Source organism: Sardina pilchardus, chromosome 5 (assembly GCF_963854185.1).
Source record: "Sardina pilchardus chromosome 5, fSarPil1.1, whole genome shotgun sequence".
Taxonomy (NCBI): domain Eukaryota; kingdom Metazoa; phylum Chordata; class Actinopteri; order Clupeiformes; family Clupeidae; genus Sardina; species Sardina pilchardus.
In genome coordinates, this window is record NC_084998.1 from 30,417,869 (window position 1) to 30,435,796 (window position 17,928).

Genomic DNA, 17,928 nt, shown 5'->3' on the forward strand with positions numbered 1-17,928 from the left:
TGATGGAGAGGCGCACGCTGCTCTTTTTATAGCCACTCGCCGCTCATTCACTGCCACGCTCGTCTGTGCAAAAAAAGAAAAAAAGAAGCGAGGAGTTGAATGCGGAGCTGCCGTGCGGCGCTGTGTAGGTGTCGTACGCATTAATCGCATTCAGAGCCACTCTCAAGGTGGGCGCCGCGAATGCCGTTGACCTAGATAATGGAGCGGGACTCGCGTGTCCGCAGAGAGGAGAGGGAATCATCGCTCGGAATACAGCAACACTGGGAATTGTTGCTCAGATACCGCGAGGCTAAAAAGGGTTACGGCCCGCCGAGCAGCGAGCTCCCGAGTCTGTGTGTCTGCGTGTGTTTTTTTTCTTTTGTATTTATAGCGCCTTGGCTGATGGCTTCATTTAGACGCCGCAGACTCCTCTTTAATGAGGCCGCGACACCTGTACGCGAGGCCTCTCCAGCCGAGACAGACAGAAGGGCCGCGTGTGGGCCACCGCTGCTCCTGTTGTCCTCCACAATGCGCGCACCGGAGCCCCACGTTAGTGCTGTTCAGCGCCACCGCTGCTCCAGTCTGGCAGCAACACACACGCAGATCTGGACAAGCCAGAGAGAGAAACACCACACAGCTCATAAAGCTGCAGCTACAAGTGTACTTAGTATTAAGGGTGTGTGTGTGTGTGTGTGTGTGTGTGTGTGTGCGCGCGCACCGTGCATAGGCAGTAAGCTAGCCTCATAATTAGCCACTGGACAGCAGTCCGCCCAAGGATCTCTATTTTTGTTGTTGTTTTGTTCTCTTGCTCTGCGGGCTCCTGTAAGAGGGTGCTGTCATTAGAGCGGTGCTGTGCTGTGCTGCTGTTGTTTGGTCCCTCCACTCCACTCTACTCTACTGTGCTGTGCTGTGCTGCTGTTGTTTGGTCCCTCCACTCCACTCTACTCTACTGTGCTGTGCTGTGCTGCTGTTGTTTGGTCCCTCCACTCTACTCTACTCTACTGTGCTCTGCTGTGCTGCTGGCTGTGACAGGGGCCTGTATGGACAAACAGATTAAAACCCTCTCATACTGATAATGCCCTCAGGCATAATGAAATCAATGGCTGGAACATAGCATTCCCTCTCAGCACTGCTCTCTCCCTGTGTGTGTGTGTGTGTGTGTGTGTGTGTGTGTGAGAGCGAGCGAGTGAGCGTACACACATCTGTACAGGCAGATCTACACACAGCAGCAGACTTATTAAGAGGGTTTTTTCTTGCCCGCGTCTATCTGATGGTCTCTAATTGTAGGAACACTTGACTATGAGCAGGAGTGTTTTGGTCCAGCGTGTTCTTAAGTGTGTTGATACACAAGGCAGGGGGATGCCTCCCTCTCAGTGCTCAAAGCAGCCAGGATGCGCCGCGCAGAGAGTGCTGTTTGTTTGGGAAGCGTAGAGCCAGGCTTGTGTGCTCTGAGGGTTGGAACAGACTAAGTAGTAGGGCTGTCTCCGCTGTTGTTGTGCACTAATTAATAAAGCACTAGTACGTTTTGATGGGTAGAATGCCCTTATTTTCTGCAGTGAAAGATGATTTTTGTAATCTGAAAATAAGGCTTGTGGCGTGCCATTCATTTCTTTGTGTTGGTGCATCGCCACTCTTTCAGTCTTTGAGCTGTTGCGGTGTGTGTGCAGACCATAAATTAATCACATGATTATCTTTCTTCCAGGGGGACGATGGTGGATCTGGAGCCTCAGACGGTGAGAACTTACTCCTTTGACATTCTCTTTCAGCTGGCCAAATATGGGTCAGAGTTAGGAGGACCTGTACTGTCCCAGCAGCCTTTGCAAGCGCCCCTTAGAGCATTATTTACCTCGGTCGCCCCTTAGACTCTGCAGCTAAGGCTGTGTCTACTGAGACACAGCATGGGTCAAAGGTGACCCTTCTCCATTGCCAAGTTAAAGTGTTGTGTACTTAATAAAAAGCTTTTTGCTTTCAAATGCTGATCTCTGTGGAAGAGGCCGTGCGAGGTGATGTTTCGTTTCGAGAGCCAGAACTTGAAGGCTTCACAGTGCTTGTTTTACAAGTTGGCCTTTTCATTTCTAAATACTTTAATGCCGCTGGGATAATCTTGCGCAGTGATCATAATCTGCTGGAAGGAAAGGAGTAGCGAGTCTGGAATTCAGAGAGGAAGTGAAAGCTTTTTGATTGGCTTAGGCACTTAACAAAAGCCTCTGCTGGTTGTCTTCTGTGAATATTTGTATAGCTGTGAGTGCTTTGTGTGTGAATGTGTGTGTGTGTGTGTGTCTGTCCTATAGACCCTCAGCGTACAACACCCCTCAGTCGCACCGCCCCGGCCAGCCTGATCCACGATAAAGACCTGGCCGTCTCCATGAACGACCTGGACAACCTCTTCAATTCGGACGAAGATGAGCTCACGGTCAGTGTCTCCATCCCCTCCCTGGTGCTTAACCCCCCCGACAAACACACACATGCCACTGCCAAACTACAATGAATAGCCCATTAGCTGTAGCACTACCCAACCAGCCTGTGTGATATGTAGGTGTTAGTTCACAGTGCCGTGGTGTGGTAGCTACTGTTCCTGTTCCAGTGGGGTTCCCCCCGGGCCCCAGGTGCCGCAGTGGCATGAATGGGCATAAAGGGCGTAAAGGCCTGCGCTTGGCTGGGTGTGAGGGAGGGTGCAGTGGTGGCGGGCCAACCTCCGTACTGCCGAGAGGGGGCTGCACCAGGCCCAGCCAACACCGAGCAGAGAGCCTCCACTGTGAGGGCCCTACTGATCCAGCTCCCATTTTAATCCCTCCAAATATCGCTCACATAAAATGCCACGTCTTGGCAGCTCGCTTGTGGGAATTTCTGCTTTTCTTTTTTCTTTCCCGTTAACTACCCCCCCTCCACCCCCCACCCCCCTTCTCTGCCCTTCTCAGAATTTCCGGTCATTTTTGGCTCTATCGGCAGCTCTTAAAGTATAATTAATTACTTTTCTGCAAATCCGCTTTATGGCCGTGAGATTTCATTTGATGTGTGTGTGAATGGTCGCTTCCGCAGCCCGGTGCCAGGCGAGGCGTCAACGGGACCGACGACAAGTTCGGCGCCAAGGAGCCCAAGCCGGCCACGCTGGACCCCGTGTCCTGCATCAGTAAGCCACCTCTCTCTCTCCTCCTTTCTCCCTCTATCTCTCATTCTCTCTATCTCTATCTCTTGTGTCTTTCTGTCACTCTCTCTCTTTCTCTCTCTCCCTCTCTCTCTCTGTCTATTATTTTATCACTCAGCACAAGTCCTTTATGCCGGTGTTCATCAGGGAAAAGCGATTACACAGTACAATGGAAGCTCTTCCCTCTGTGCCCTTCTCAGCATCATTAATTATGTGAAAACAAACTTGGCGGCTTTGGAGGGACTCCTCAGTTAGGGACTCGCCGGTACATGGCAACCTTGTCCCCACATAGCCCCCTCTCTCCCCCTAGAGACGGGGCACCTCAGACACATGGCCTGATGAGGGATTGAGATGTGTTTGTTGCACATCTCTAACTTGACTTTGACTCGTAAACAATTAAACTAATGGAGTCATCTTATATGCATATACTGCTTAATGTATGTAGTTGCTGATTTGATTAGATTGGAGGGCTTTTCAAGTGATTATACAAAATGGACCTTGTGAATCTGTACTTACAGACAGCGCATCCAGCTTTACTGTTGCACGGGTTGTTAGTGTGACTTGGTGCTGTGGTGGTAAGTAGTAAATGCAGGGTCACAGGATAACCTTGGCATCTCCCTTGTGGATACACAACATGCAGCATGGTGTGTGGATAGGATGCGTACACCATGTCTGTGCTGGAGGGCACAGTAGTTATGAGGAGACATGAACAGATCTCATGTAAGGAGGAGAAAAGCCAAAGACAAGTCGAGGTCACAGTGTTGGTTTAGGGACCCAAAGAGCAGGGAGGGAGAGGGAGACAACAGCACCTGTGCCAGCAAGGTAGAGACAAATAAGTCAGGCCCTCATACTGTTGCAGAGTTTTAATAACACTGTAGGTTTATTGGGACCTGAGAACTTACAGGCCATAAAGAAATGATGCAGACTTCTCATACTCATCAGCTATTCCAACTCTCCCTCTCTCCTTCTCTCTCTCTCTCTCTCTCCCTCTCTCCCTCAGGCTCTGCTGACCTGCACCAGATGTTCCCCACGCCACCGTCTCTGGAGCAGCACATCATGGGCTACTCCCCCATGAACATGGGCAGCAAGGAGTACGGCAGCAACGACCCCGGGGCCGGCATGACCTCGCTGGACGGGGCGGCCATGCTCGGGGGCCAGTTCAAGATGGAGGTGGAGGAGAGCTTCTGCAGCCCCAAGCCCTCGGAGATCAAGGTGACTCTTGACTACATCTCCCAGCACCCCCCCCCCCCCCCCTTCCATCTGGTCAATCTGCCCAGAATTGTTTTAAGGCTTCTTAGTGTTCAGCTCCCCATAGGAGGGAACAGCACAATAACTAAGGAAAATAGTTATTATAGCCAGTTGTTATAGCCATTATAATTGCCCTTATTGTACTAGGCCCATTTTGAGTGATTTTAAGATTTTAAGCATCTATCAGACACATTTAGGCTTAAACTCTTAAAGACAGAGTCCGGTTGACCAGGAGGCTTGACCAGGCAGCAGTGCGTCAGGGCTGAGATGTAATGTGTCCGGCTGGTCATCAGTGAGTGGCTGTGTCCCCCTCCGCTCCGCACTTAATGGGCTGATTAGCGGAGCTGATTGGCTCTGGAGTGGCCCCTCACCTCTGGTTCAGCGGCCTGATTTGGGGCTGATTGAGAGCTTAAGCTCAGAAGCCCGCGCGCCACAAGAGCCAGTTGGAACACGGAGCAAGCGTCACGACTCAAGCTGTGCAAAGGCGCCGAGTTAAATAGGTGCTGGAGCTGAGTTTTAAATGAGAGACTCAATCAGATTAACACGTGAGAAATGAAAAGGCTTTGAGCTGGAAAGTGTCAGAAGGGGTTGTAAAAGACCTGCGGTGTGGTCACCTCCTGGTCTCCCAGCATCCAGCCCCCTCCTCCTCTCTCTCCTGGAACACATGCACACCCCTGTCTGTCCTGTTCTTCCTTTTGTCTTGTCTTATGTGTCTTGTGTGTCTTATTCATGGTTTCATCAGGTCCCTTTTCACAGGTGTATTAATCAAGCACCATGCACTTTGCATTGATAATCAAGATGCTTGATTTTCTACACCTGTGGAAAGGGACCTGATGAAACCCATGAGTACAGTATGTGACTATGCCTGCATGGAGAAATTGCCCCTCGAGGCAATTAAACGTTTTTTTTAATTTTAATTGAATTGAATGGGTGTGTCTCCTCCCTGTGCAGGACTTCTCGTTCGTGTACAAGGCTGACCTGTGCCAGGCGTTTGTGGGCTGCTCCATGTTCGCGCCGCTCAAGATGCTGCCCAGCCAATGTATGCAGCCCATCAAGGTGCCCGACGAGTGCATCTACAGACCCAGCTGGACCGTGGGCAAGCTGGAGCTGCTCAACTCCATGCCATCCATGACCTTCCTCAGCAAGGATGGGTAAGCAGCACACTTTGTTGCTGTGTGTTGCTGTGTGTGTTGCTGTGTGTGTGTGTGTGTGGCTGACTGTGTGTGTCGGTGTTTGTGTGTGAGTGTTTGTTATTTATCAGCAGTATTCTACAAAAAACAAAAACAAATCTCATGTTGACACGTTAAAAAATCAAAACAGCAACAGTAAAAAAAAAGGCTTTTTGATGAATAAACCAAATCACCAGAGGGCTTGAATTGAGAAGCGCAGATGGCTAGGTCAATGGTGAACGCTCGCCTGTTCACCATACATATTGCATTTTGTGCTTCAGCCCTTCGTTTGTTACCTGCAAAGGGAAAGCCCTGGAGATTTGCCCTCCACTGGCCTTCGATCCTCTACCCAGTTGAAAAAGCACTTTGCTGTATTATTCAACAGCTTCTCAGTGCAGGGCTTAATTCATCAGGTAAATCAGTAGGACAATGACGAGACTCCCAACTCAGAACCTTTTAGATATTAGGTCTCCCGGGAACAGACAGAACTGCTTCTTGGGATAATTTGTAATTTAGAGGGAAGGTGGTAGCAGTTGCCGTTTCAGGACCCCTGATTGCCAGACACTAAAGTTATGCCGCCTTCATCAAAGGGTCAATTAATTAGCTCATCAAAGTGCTTTCCCTCTGCTGTGCCCGTGACCTGAGAGAGAGAGCAGTGGCGGAGGTGGGGGCTGTTTGCCATTCAGCCGAGTCGCCCAGTAGAACGCCTCCCCAGCGCTCGCCTGCTCCCACCCAAACAATCAGCCTCTTAGACAGGCAGCTCACACACACATGTACTGAGCCACCACTACAGCTTCAGATGACACAGCACGAGCCTCTCAAGAAGAAAAGGCTAATAAGTAGCACACATAAATGTGAAGTAACCAGAGACCCCCCCAACCCGCCCGCCTGCCGCTCTCTAGTGGTGTGGAGAGGAGAGGCGGCACGAGTGACTTAGAGTGCGGTGTGAAAGTGGTGCTAAGCCTGGCAGTAAAGTCTGGGGCCGTTAAAGTCAAAGGCAGATCCTTTATAAGCTGCTCCGACTGCTTTTATAACCTGCAGCTGGCACACAGTCGCTGCTTCAAACACCCAGGACCCTGGCTGTGTTTAAAGGCCACCAGGAAGCGCGCGCACACGCACACACACACATACACACACACACACACTCTTATACTCAATCGCACACACACACACACACACACACACACACACACAATCTGTGGGACAAGCTGTGCTTTCACTTCTCCCAGCTGCCTGCCTGCCTGCCGCCTGCCTGTCCAAAAATAGCGCTTTCCTCATGGAGACTGCGTCGGCTCGAGGGCGGCCACCCCCCCACCATCACACGGTGGCCCCGGTCTCCATGCCTCATGTCTCCGGATCCTCTCCGCCCCCTCAACCCTCGCCTGTGTTTACATGTTTACAGCCTCCGGTCCGCTTTATATTTATAAAACCACACACACACACACACACACAGGTATGCGTTTTTTTTCTTCTATTTGCTTGGCTCATTCAGCACTATCTCTGTGTGGCGTGGGGATCTATGTGCGAGTAACAGGAAGTGAACGGGAATGTGGGAATCGGGGGAAGCATGTGGCGTTGGCCAGCGTCCAGCAGTATGCGCTTTTGTCCTGAGAGCCAGCGGCCTCCAGAGCAGAAAAGCAGCATTGTTGAACCTTTTTTTTTTTTTCGACTGAGCATGCTACCGGTATTCCCCACGGCCGTTTTATGACCCCCTGCACACACCGTTTCCCCGCAGCCGTGTGTATGTGTGTGTATTTGTGCAGGGGTGTGTGTGTGTGTCGGGGGGGGGGGGGGGGGTTAGCTTTCCTGGTTCCAGCTCTTCTCGCTGCTCAGTCATTCTCATGTATGTCAACAGCGCCGGTAAACAATGTGCTAAAAACCCACTCGCCCAAACCTCAAACCCCAAACCCCAGTCCCTCAACTCCCAAAGCATTCTTCTCAGCCAGACATTGTGTTGCCTTTGATACAGACACTGGCGACATGTTTACGAGCCACATGGACGTGTGCCTGGCAGGCAAACAGTGGCTTGTTTTTAGTTAACTAGCTGGAGCTAATAAGCAACTAATGCGGAGGGAAGTTCTGAAGGATAAGAGCATCACCGAATAATTACATGAGGTGATTTGGGATTTTTCACATTCACAGGAAAGGTAAAGAATTGCAGGGGAATTCTCCAAGCTGTTTAGCAGATGTCAACACAATAACGTGTGCTGGCTCCATGAGAGTTGCAGTGTGAATACATTGTCAGGAGTGTTTTTAGATCATCAGTCAAATTGGCCAATAATGATCTTTTTATTGCATCATCTGACAAGCTGCTTCTTTGTTTACCTTCCCCGTCTATCTTCATCTCTCTCTCTCTTCTTCACTCTGTCCATCTCTATCTCTCCCTCTTTTGCCACCATCTCTCTCTCTCTCTCTCTCTCTCTCTCTCTCTTCTCTCTCTCTCTCTCTCTCTCTCTCTCTCTTCTCTCTCTTCTCTCTATCTCTCTCTTCTCTCTCTCTCTCTCTCTTCTCTCTCTCTCTCTCTCTCTCTCTCTCTCTCTGTCTCTCTCTCTCTCTCTCTCTTCTCTCTCTCTCTCTCTCTCTCTCTCTGTCTCTCTCTCTCTCTCTCTCTCTCTCTCTCTTCTCTCTGTCTCTCTCTCTCTCTCTCTCTGTGCAGTAACATCCCTAGCGTGGGCAGTGCGCTGGAGCAGGACTACAGCCAGTCGTACACGCCGCAGACGCACACGCCCTTCCTGTCCAACAGCGCCCCGCCCAGCAACGGCGCCGCCACGGGCATCCTGCCCTCGCCCGCCACGCCGCGCTTCTCGGCGCCCACCCCCCGCACCCCGCGCACCCCGCGCACCCCCCGCGGCCCCGCCAGCGTCCAGGGCTCGCTCAAGTACGACAACTCGGACCTCTACTCGCCGGCCTCCACGCCCTCCACGTGCCGGCCGCTCAACTCGGTGGAGCCGCCGACGGTGCCGTCGGTCCCCGAGGCGCACAGCCTGTACGTGACGCTCATCCTGTCGGAGTCGGTGGCCAACCTGTTCCGCGACTGCAGCTTCGACAGCTGCTGCGTGTGCGTGTGCAACATGAACATCAAGGGCGCCGACGCCGGCGTCTACATCGCCGACCCCGGCATGGAGGCGCAGTACCCGTGCAGCTGCGGCTTCAGCGCCGTGGTCAACCGCCGCTACGGCAACGGCTCGGGCCTCTTCCTGGAGGACGAGCTGGACATCATCGGCCGCGGCTCGGACGTGGGCCGCGAGGCGGAGAAGCGCTTCGAGACGCTGCGCGTGTCCTCGCTGGAGCGCACGGGCGGCGCCGGGGGCAAAGACCGCGTGCCCGACGAGCTCATCCTGCTGCTGCAGGACCAGTGCACCAACCCCTTCTCGCCCATCACCAGCGTGGAGGCCGACAGCACGGGCGTCAGCAGCAGCGGCGTTGGCGCGGGAGTGCCCGTGCCCGGGGCCATGCCCACCGTGCCGCCCTGCGTGAGGGTGGACGAGCGCGACTTCCACAGCGACTGCTACATGGCCCTGGAGCACGGCCGGCAGTTCATGGACAACATGTCGGGAGGGAAGGTGGACGAGGCGCTGGTCAAGAGCACCTGTCTGCACCACTGGGCCAAACAGAGCGGTGAGCACGGCACCATCACACACACACACACATATGCATTACATTACACACTCACCAACCCACATGCATCTTGCACTCATTACATGCATACATTTGCACTTTACTTCTGCACTTTTCTATACACACCCTCATGTGTACTGTTCTGATACTATACCTTTGGATATTGTATTTTGGAGATTGTGTGATATGTCTATGTGCCTACATGTATTTGTTGTCTATTGTACAGTCTGTGTCTATATTACTGTTGTTTGAATGGTACTATGTCTATTGCACTACTACCTGTCTACTTGTTAAATGTACTGAGAGTTTGAACATCTACTGAAGTCAAAGTCCTTGTATATTGTGTATACTTGGCCAATGAAAACTGACTCTGAATCTGCTCATCACACTCTTCACTTGTCACTGTTCAGCTGCACACACTCACCGCTGATGTCTTTTAAAGGGCTTGTTAAGCCAATGGACTCTTTCTTGCCAAATGATTGACTTTGTGATTCCTTTTATTCATCCCCTCTCCGTTCTCTTTCTCTCTCTTCCTTTTTCTTTCTCCTCGCTCTCTTCTTTTCTCCTCTCTTTCTCCTCTCTTTCCCTTTCTCTTTTTCTTTCTCTCTCTCTCCCTCTCTCTCTGTATCTCTGTAGCGGTGGATGTGAGTACTCTGTGCTCTCAGGACGTTCTGCGGGTTCTCCTGTCGCTCCAGCCGGTTCTGCAGGACGCTATCCAGAAGAAGAGGACGCTGCGCTCCTGGGGAGTCCAGGGCCCTCTGACCTGGCAGCAGTTCCACAAGATGGCTGGACGAGGCTCGTATGGTAAGAGCTCATATCACACACACACACACACACACACACACACACACACACACACACACACACACACACACACACACACACACACACTCACAATGCTGTGAGAGCAGGCAGCAGAGTTGGTCAGAACACTCTGGCAGTGTTATCTAATGGCGTAGCTGTTAAGTGTTTGAACAATTCCCCTCCTAGCTTTCTCTGCCTTGCCAGACTTTCCACAGTAAAACAAAGTGCCAGATGGATGAAGAGCAGACTGCTTCATTTCTGGATCAGTAGGCCACCACCACTTTGGCCATGAAAAGCTCTCTGCCTTGATTCTCACTAAAAAAGCACAACTGAAAGATCAGGTTGAGTGACTTTTATAAACAGCAATATCAGAAGGCCATTCAATCTCTCCCTTTTCCTCTTCTCTCTCTCTCTCTCTCTCTCTCTCTCTCTCTCTCTCTCTCTCTCTCTCTCTCTCTCTCTCTCTCTCTCTCTCTCTCTCTCTCTCTCTCTCTCTCTCTCTCTCCCTCCCTCTCTCCCTCCCTCCCCCTCTCCCTCCCTCTCCTCCTCAGGCACGGATGAGTCTCCAGAGCCGTTGCCCATCCCCACGTTCCTGGTGGGCTACGAGTACGACTTTGTGGTGCTGTCCCCCTTCGGTCTCCCCTACTGGGAGAAGCTGCTGCTGGACCCCTTCGGCTCGCAGCGAGACGTGGGCTACCTGGTGGTGTGTCCAGACACCGACGCCCTGCTCAGCGGAGCCAAGAGCTTCTTCAAGGAGCTCACGTCTGTCTATGAGGTCAGTACGCGGTCTCTGTCTGTCTGTCTGTCTGTCTGTCTGTCTGTCTGTCTGTCTGTGAATTGTGTACATAGAAGTGTGTGTAGTTGGGGTCTGAAGTATAAATGTCATTCTATCAATGTAATTAACACAGAAGTAGATTTGAATAGATGAAATGTATTGAGGCTTTGTCTGCCTGTTTACATGTGTAGCTGATAAAGCAAACAAGAGCAGGTTGCCTTTTGGCCCGTGCAGCATTAACCGATCTCCCCCTCTCCCCGCTCAGTCGTGTCGTCTGGGCCAGCACCGGCCCATCTCCAAGCTCCACGCCGACGGCATCGTCCGAGTGGGAGGGGCCGCCGCCAAGAAGCTCTCGGATCAGCCAGTCAGCGATTGGTTCCTGAAAGCAGCCAGTGGCAACAACGACTCCTTCGCTAAGCTCAAGCTCTTCGCCCAAGTCTGCAGGCACGACCTCGGTATGTTGACTGTGGGGAAGCACGTCTGAAGAAGTCTACAGACGGCACCAGCTCAGCATCAGTGTTCACAGTGACCCTGAGTGATCACTGTAACAGCTACATGATGATAGTGCTTGTTGCTCTGTAGAAATGTTTTGATTTTTGTTTGCATGCAACACTGTTGAAGTTGTTGTTGATTTTTTTCTTGTCCCCTGTTCTCTCCTGTAGCTCCATACCTCTCTGCTCAGCCATTGGATGCCTCCCTCCTCACTCAGCCAAACCCCGCCCCCGCCGCCGCCTCCAGCCAATCCTCAAGCGCACAGTCCTCAGGCTCCGCCCCCTCCACGGGCTCCCAGGGCACGGCGGCGTCTGCGCCCGCGGGCGCCGTCTCCAGCAACGGCAGCGCCAACGCCACGGGCCTGGCGTCGGGCACCGCCGGGGGCACCCCTGCCTCGTCCAACACCACCTCGTCGTCCTCCTCCTCAGGCCCCCAGGGCGCCGGGGCCATGCCGTCGGGCAAGTCCGGCTCCTTCGCGCCCTTCGGGAGCATGGGCACACAGGCGGGCGCCATCAGCCAGCAGACGGCCGGCCAGAACGCCGGGCTCCCCGGAGACGCCACGGCCAGCGCCAACCAGACGCCAGCGCCCACGACGGAGCCCCCCGAGAGGTGAGACGCGTGGCACACACAATAACCTGCTCGCGCTCACCACCCCTGTGTGTGTGTGTGTGTGTGTGTGTGTGTGTGTGTGTGTGTGTGTGTGTGTGAACCCACAGGGCTGTGTTGCGGGGATTTGTCTGATTATTTCACACCCTTGTCTCTCCCACATATGTGGACAGATCTGCTGAACAGCAAGAGGTTAGCTAATGGCAATGATGTTGAAATTAAAATAGATTGCATTCAAATAAAATAAATAGATTGCATTCAAATCAATTCATTACAAATGAGATAAATGACTCCCAAGCATTTCATCAGTGGTGCTGCAGGAGGCCTGAGAGTGTGAGCACTGACTCACGGGCTCTGGGAGCCTGGACAAAGGCCAGTTCAAAATATGCATACGCTTGCCAGACCCAGGGAGCTTTTCACTGCCTCTGGATTCAGTGGACATGAGTGTTAACACGCCATGAGTTCACAGACTGCCCATCATTGGGTGTGCAGCAGGAAGGCTGCGGCTGATTTGACCGTGGAGCTCGGAGTTCCTGAGTCCAGTGTGATGACGATGCTGATAGTGCTAATATGTGTGCTAATGCAATCTGTTCTTGGGAAAAGGACAGTGATGGCTTCAGAAGAGACAGGAGAAATGTGTTCTTTCTTTTCAGTCATTTTTCATCATCGGCTGCTCTGTGCACAGCTACTCCTTCCGTTTCCTTTGTGTCTTGGTCAGTCAAATGAGTAAATCTGTCCTAGTTAGCTCCTGTAACCCTGCGCTCTCTGCTCTCTCTCTCTCTCTGCAGCACCATGGAGAAGGAGAAGGTGGGTGTGCCCACGGACGGAGACTCCCACGCCATCACGTACCCGCCGGCCATCGTCATCTACATTGTGGACCCGTTCTCGTACGAGGACGCGGACGGCACGTCGGCCCACTCCAGCGTGTGGACCCTGGGCCTGCTGCGCTGCTACCTGGAGCTGGTGCAGCAGCTGCCGGCCCACATCCGCAACTCCATCTCCGTGCAGGTGAGCCTCCGTCCCCCACGGCCCTCCACCCCGCTCTCTCCACTCAGGCACTCAGGCCACCCGCGCCCAGAGGTGGGACACTCTGGCTTATGAAGTCAAGTCCTTAGTGCACATAGGTGCTGTGATGAGTGCGGTGCACTCTGCTCTCCATCTCCTATTGCATTAGAGTCTATTGTTCTCAGCACAACCCTGCACTCCAGGAGAGAGCACTGCCACAGGTGCTGATGTGCGTGGCAAGTGTTGCTGTGCGTTGCTGAGTGTTGCTGCGCTCATGTTGGCAGCTGTAGACAGAGCGCTTTAAGGTCCTATACCTATTTGTCCCAGCCGTTGACTAAACCAACTGATGCTACGTAGCTCAGTCTTTCAGTCAGGTAGTGGTGAAATCACCCAGCATTAAGAACACAGGAAGAACCCGTGCATGATGGGACTTTCACTAGCTGCCCCCCCCCCCCCCAGCCCTGCATTCATGGCCTAGATGTCTGGTGCCAGTGAAGGCTGTGTTGCAGTGCAGTTGGCTCTCCTGCTGCACATGACAGATTAGAAAGAGCAGACGTGTAGTCATGTTGTGCGCACATGACGTGTGCCCTTTCACTGACTCACTGTCATACGGTGTCACTGGAAGGCAATAAATAGCATATGAGCCACCGGGTGATGTAAGCAGCATTGCTTTCGAACTGTTATGCTCACCTCTGAGCAAGCCCACCCCACAAATACACACACACGCGCGCACACACACAGGCGGTGTGTCCTGATTACTCAGATTTGAAGTCGTGTGATGTTGTGAAGTCTATTTCAGAGCTGTAATAATCATTGACTTTCAAATGAAGTTGTATTTTCAGCGTGCAGGGGCTTCATTTTGTGGCATGTCACACACCCACACACACACCCACACACACCCACACACACACACACACACACACCACACACACACACACACACACACACACACACACACACACACACACACACAGACACACACAGACACACCAGGCCCCTGTGTGCAGGAAACTACCTCTGCACTGGCTCTGCTCTAGTAGCAGTCTTGCACCTGTGAACTTGCACTCCAAATATAACTGCATTAAGATCAGACAAAAAAGGAAGTGTCAGTTGTGGTTTTCTAAGCACCCAAGCGGACTTGTTTTGCTCTCTTAATTCGATTCGAAATCTTGTTTCACTTTGTCATGTGTCCTCATGTGTTCCTAGACGGGGCTGGTCTTAACTAAAATAAGTTGACCTCATTGGCCCCAAGTTGTATTTGGTGTGTGGTGGTATGTTGGCATTTGTGTGTGTCCATTTTTGTTTTTGTTTTTTTTGTTTGTTTACTTTTAAAACTTTTGTATTTGTTTTATGTGTTTAATGTGATTGTGTGTGTGTGTGTGTGTGTGTGTGTGTGTGTGTTCAGATCATCCCGTGTCAGTACCTGCTGCAGCCTGTGCGGAGCGAGGAGCGCCACATCTATGCCCAGCACCTCAAGTCTCTGGCCTTCTCCGTCTTCTCCCAGTGCCGCCGGCCGCTGCCCGCCTCCACCAACGTCAAGTCACTGACGGGCTTCGGCCCGGGCCTGGCCCTGGACACTGCCCTCAAGAGCCCAGAGGTACCGCACACCCATCCTACTGACGCCTGAGTTATGCTGACTTTTCATATGATGAAAACGCATTAGTCTGTTTGGCCCTGTCTGTAAGCTTTCATATATTTCTTACATGCAGAAGGACATAGTGGGCACAGAATACACAATGAAGACTGTGTGTATCCATTTGCTATCTTGAGTACAAATGAGCCTCAGTTCCCCCACACATCCCCCCCACCTCCACAACCCCCACCCACCAAAACACTTTTCCAAAGCAAATTCCCTGAGCACTGACAAATGATTCTTGCCAAATCACACACAGCTCAGTGGAGTCAAAAAAGCACCACCCTGGTGAACTCTTTAAGAATGAAACGTCTCCAAGCAGCACACTTGAAAACGTGCCTCTCACAGCCACAAGCCTGACTCCACACTGTGTTGAGTACACCCTGTCCACACAATGTACTGCCTAAACGGTGAAAGCCTCAACTGCGCTAGTTTGCTTTCACATAGTGTCCTTAACCGTGAATTTCACACATGACAGTTGGTTTATGTCTGTGAAGTGGTTTAGTTGGTGTAAGAATGTGCTCTTAGATAGGCCGCCCCATAGCCCACAATTCAGCGTTAAGCAAGTGAGACTTGTAAACAGAAAGCATCGTGGGAAAACAAGCTATTTTCTGTTTGTGCAACACTCCACACACACAAACACACATTCACACCCACTCACACACACTCTCTCTCCCACACACTCACTGTCTCTAACACGCACACACACACACACACACACGCACACCACCACCACTCTCAGAATCACTCACTTTAGCCTTTCCCCCCCCCGAGCCTTTGTGCAGTGCATTCTTCTGTGAGGGGGTGGTGCAGGAGCTGTGGGGGTAGAGCAGTGAGTTGTGGAGATTGTTACACTAACCTCTCCGCACCTGGAAAGCGACCAAGGCGGCCTCCGAGCTCCGAGCCCGCGCGTCTCCTTTCCATTATCTGCTTGGGTGGCTGGCTGGCGCGGCCCTCGCTAATGGGATCGGGCTCGCATAGTCTGGCACCCCACTCCACTCCCAGAGCTCATCCGCCGAATAACTCCCACAATCCAATTTGCTCCCCCCCACCGTCCCCTGTGTTCTAGCCTGCCCCGCTTATTTGATAAATGAATAGGAATGAATGCCTTGCGGGGCTCTTTGCCTTAAATGCTCACACTCCTAGAGACCAGGCCAAGACCACCTTCAGTTGATATGTAGTCACGGCTGCTGTGTTGATGATGAGCTTGGGCCTGACCTTTGACCTCTTGACCTCTTCCCTCCCTGCGGCAGCGGCCGGAGTGCTTGCGTCTGTACACGCCGCCGTTCATCCTGGCGCCGGTGAAGGACAAACAGACCGACCTGGCCGAGACGTTCGGCGAGGCCTCGCAGAAGTACAACGTGCTCTTCGTGGGCTACTGCCTCTCCCACGACCAGCGCTGGCTGCTGGCCACCTGCACCGACCAGTTCGGAGAGCTGCTGGAGACGTGCATCATTAGCATCGACGTGCCCAATAGGTGAGACGTCCACACACACACACACACACACACACACACACACACACATACACACACACACCTCTAAATCTCATTTTAGTAAGTCTGGTTTCATAGGAAATGTCATAAATGTATAATACGGATGGACACACATTCAGGATGTGTCTGTGTTTTGAGATATACAGTATAGCCATTATAAACTGCTGTTGTGTTTTTAACTCTAATGGTTATGGTTAGGATTATGTCCAAAGCAAATGATTATATTTATCAGAACTATTATGCCATTATAAGCTGCTGGTGATTCAATGTGAATTGAGCTGTAATTGATCTGTTGCGTGTGTGTGTGTGTGTGTGTGTGTTTTTTTAGGGCGAGGAGGAAAAAAGGCTCTGCCCGAAGAGTGGGCCTCCAGAAGCTGTGGGATTGGTGCTTGGGTCTGGTGCAGATGACATCAGTGCCCTGGAGAGTCGTGATTGGCCGCCTCGGGCGAATAGGACACGGCGAGTTAAGAGGTGAGCAGACACACCCGCTGTGCGGCGGCGCTCGTTATGCCACTCTCACTCTCTCAAGTACGCCTCGGCGCTGGAGACGGCCAGGAGAGTGCGAGAGAGGGTGTGTGTGTGTGTGTGCACTTTGAGTGCATTTCTCCCGCCTTTTTGCATCTTTGCCGTGACTCAGGCAGGGCTGAAAATGGTGCGTTCCGTCTCTGTTCCTCCCGGCCCTGCCTACCAGGTCTCCCGCGCCACTGACACATCAATAATACAGTGACAAAACATTACCTCGGCGTAATCACATAACTCCCCCCAGTGAGGCAGGCAGGCACCACTCGGCTGCTCGCTGCTGCGCGCTCGCTGATGGAGTTGTTTGTGCCGTTTGGTGATCTGTTCCGTTTGGCACCGCGCAGCAATCGCATGTTTTGGGCCGGCGCCGAGGCTGGCGGGGGAACATGGCGTCTTCGCCTGTGATGGAGACGCTTATTTACTCGGCTATTATCCCGCGCGCGCAGCTTTGTTTGGCTCAGTGTTTCTCACAGGCTGCCAGAGCTTGTCATGTGAACCGTTCAGACACAAATACAGAGATAATGGTCTCTTTGACATGTGTAGCCATTTTGGAGAAAAACAAGTTGTTTAGCAGTTGCTGGCTTCAAACTTTGGAGTTTGGCTACTCTGATCAGTCTCCTTTATTGGCACTTCAGCCATCCTGTTTTTTTGCCCCTTATGGTTTTAATTTATCAAATTTAATCATCACATTTCTTCAAGCATTCTAGTCAGTAGTCAGATGCCGGGGGTTAAGTGGCTGTTCTGTAACGCCAAATAATGCATAGCGGATGTTTCATAATGAACGGAAGAACAAGTGGCACTCTTGGTGGGGGAGTCACCGTGTCAGTGTGCATGCGTCATCAGCTGAGCTAGAACAACATGTGGAGCTAGTGATTGGAGACTACAGTATGTGCTCAGTGGTCTACTGCTTTCCCCTGCCTGCTGTATTAATCCCATTCATCCCTTTCTCTCTCCCTCTGTCTCCTCATGTCCTCCATTCCCCATCACCTTTACCCTGGAACTCTTCTTTTCCCCATCTCTCTCTCTCTCTCTCTCTCTCATGCTTTCTGTCCCCCTCTCCTCTGTTTCTCTCTCTCTTTCTCTTTTCTGCGCTCTCACTCTATCTCCCCCCTCTGCTCTCTCTCTCTCTCTCTCTCTCTCTCTCTCTCTCTCTTTCTTTCTCTCTCTCTCTCTCTCTCTCTGTCTCTCTCTCTCTCTCTCTCTCCTGTGCTGTGTGTGCCCAGACTGGAGTATTCTGCTGAGCAGGAGGAACCTGCAGTCTCTGAGCCGCCGGCTGAAGGACATGTGCAGGATGTGCGGCATCTCTGCCTCCGACACGCCCAGCATCCTCAGCGCCTGCCTCGTTGCCTTGGAGCCCCAGGGCTCCTTTGTCATCATGCCAGGTAACGCAGCTCTCCCTCTGGGCCTGAGTGGGTGTGTGTGTGTGTGTGTATTTACACT

General features: G+C 52.1%; 1 protein-coding gene across 1 annotated transcript in view; it reads left to right on the top strand.

Moving 5' to 3' along the window:
• med13a (mediator complex subunit 13a) overlaps window positions 1-17,928 on the top strand; it is a 68,976-nt gene that overhangs the window by 46,465 nt on the left and 4,583 nt on the right. The window contains exons 12-26 of the mRNA XM_062537214.1: window positions 1,682-1,712; window positions 2,271-2,392; window positions 3,019-3,109; window positions 4,125-4,336; window positions 5,324-5,523; window positions 8,198-9,159; window positions 9,796-9,963; window positions 10,515-10,738; window positions 11,004-11,193; window positions 11,401-11,839; window positions 12,625-12,844; window positions 14,247-14,438; window positions 15,728-15,951; window positions 16,298-16,440; window positions 17,712-17,870. Of these exons, the coding sequence (XP_062393198.1) occupies window positions 1,682-1,712; window positions 2,271-2,392; window positions 3,019-3,109; window positions 4,125-4,336; window positions 5,324-5,523; window positions 8,198-9,159; window positions 9,796-9,963; window positions 10,515-10,738; window positions 11,004-11,193; window positions 11,401-11,839; window positions 12,625-12,844; window positions 14,247-14,438; window positions 15,728-15,951; window positions 16,298-16,440; window positions 17,712-17,870 (3,577 nt within the window). The remainder of the gene's footprint in view (window positions 1-1,681; window positions 1,713-2,270; window positions 2,393-3,018; window positions 3,110-4,124; window positions 4,337-5,323; window positions 5,524-8,197; window positions 9,160-9,795; window positions 9,964-10,514; window positions 10,739-11,003; window positions 11,194-11,400; window positions 11,840-12,624; window positions 12,845-14,246; window positions 14,439-15,727; window positions 15,952-16,297; window positions 16,441-17,711; window positions 17,871-17,928) is intronic.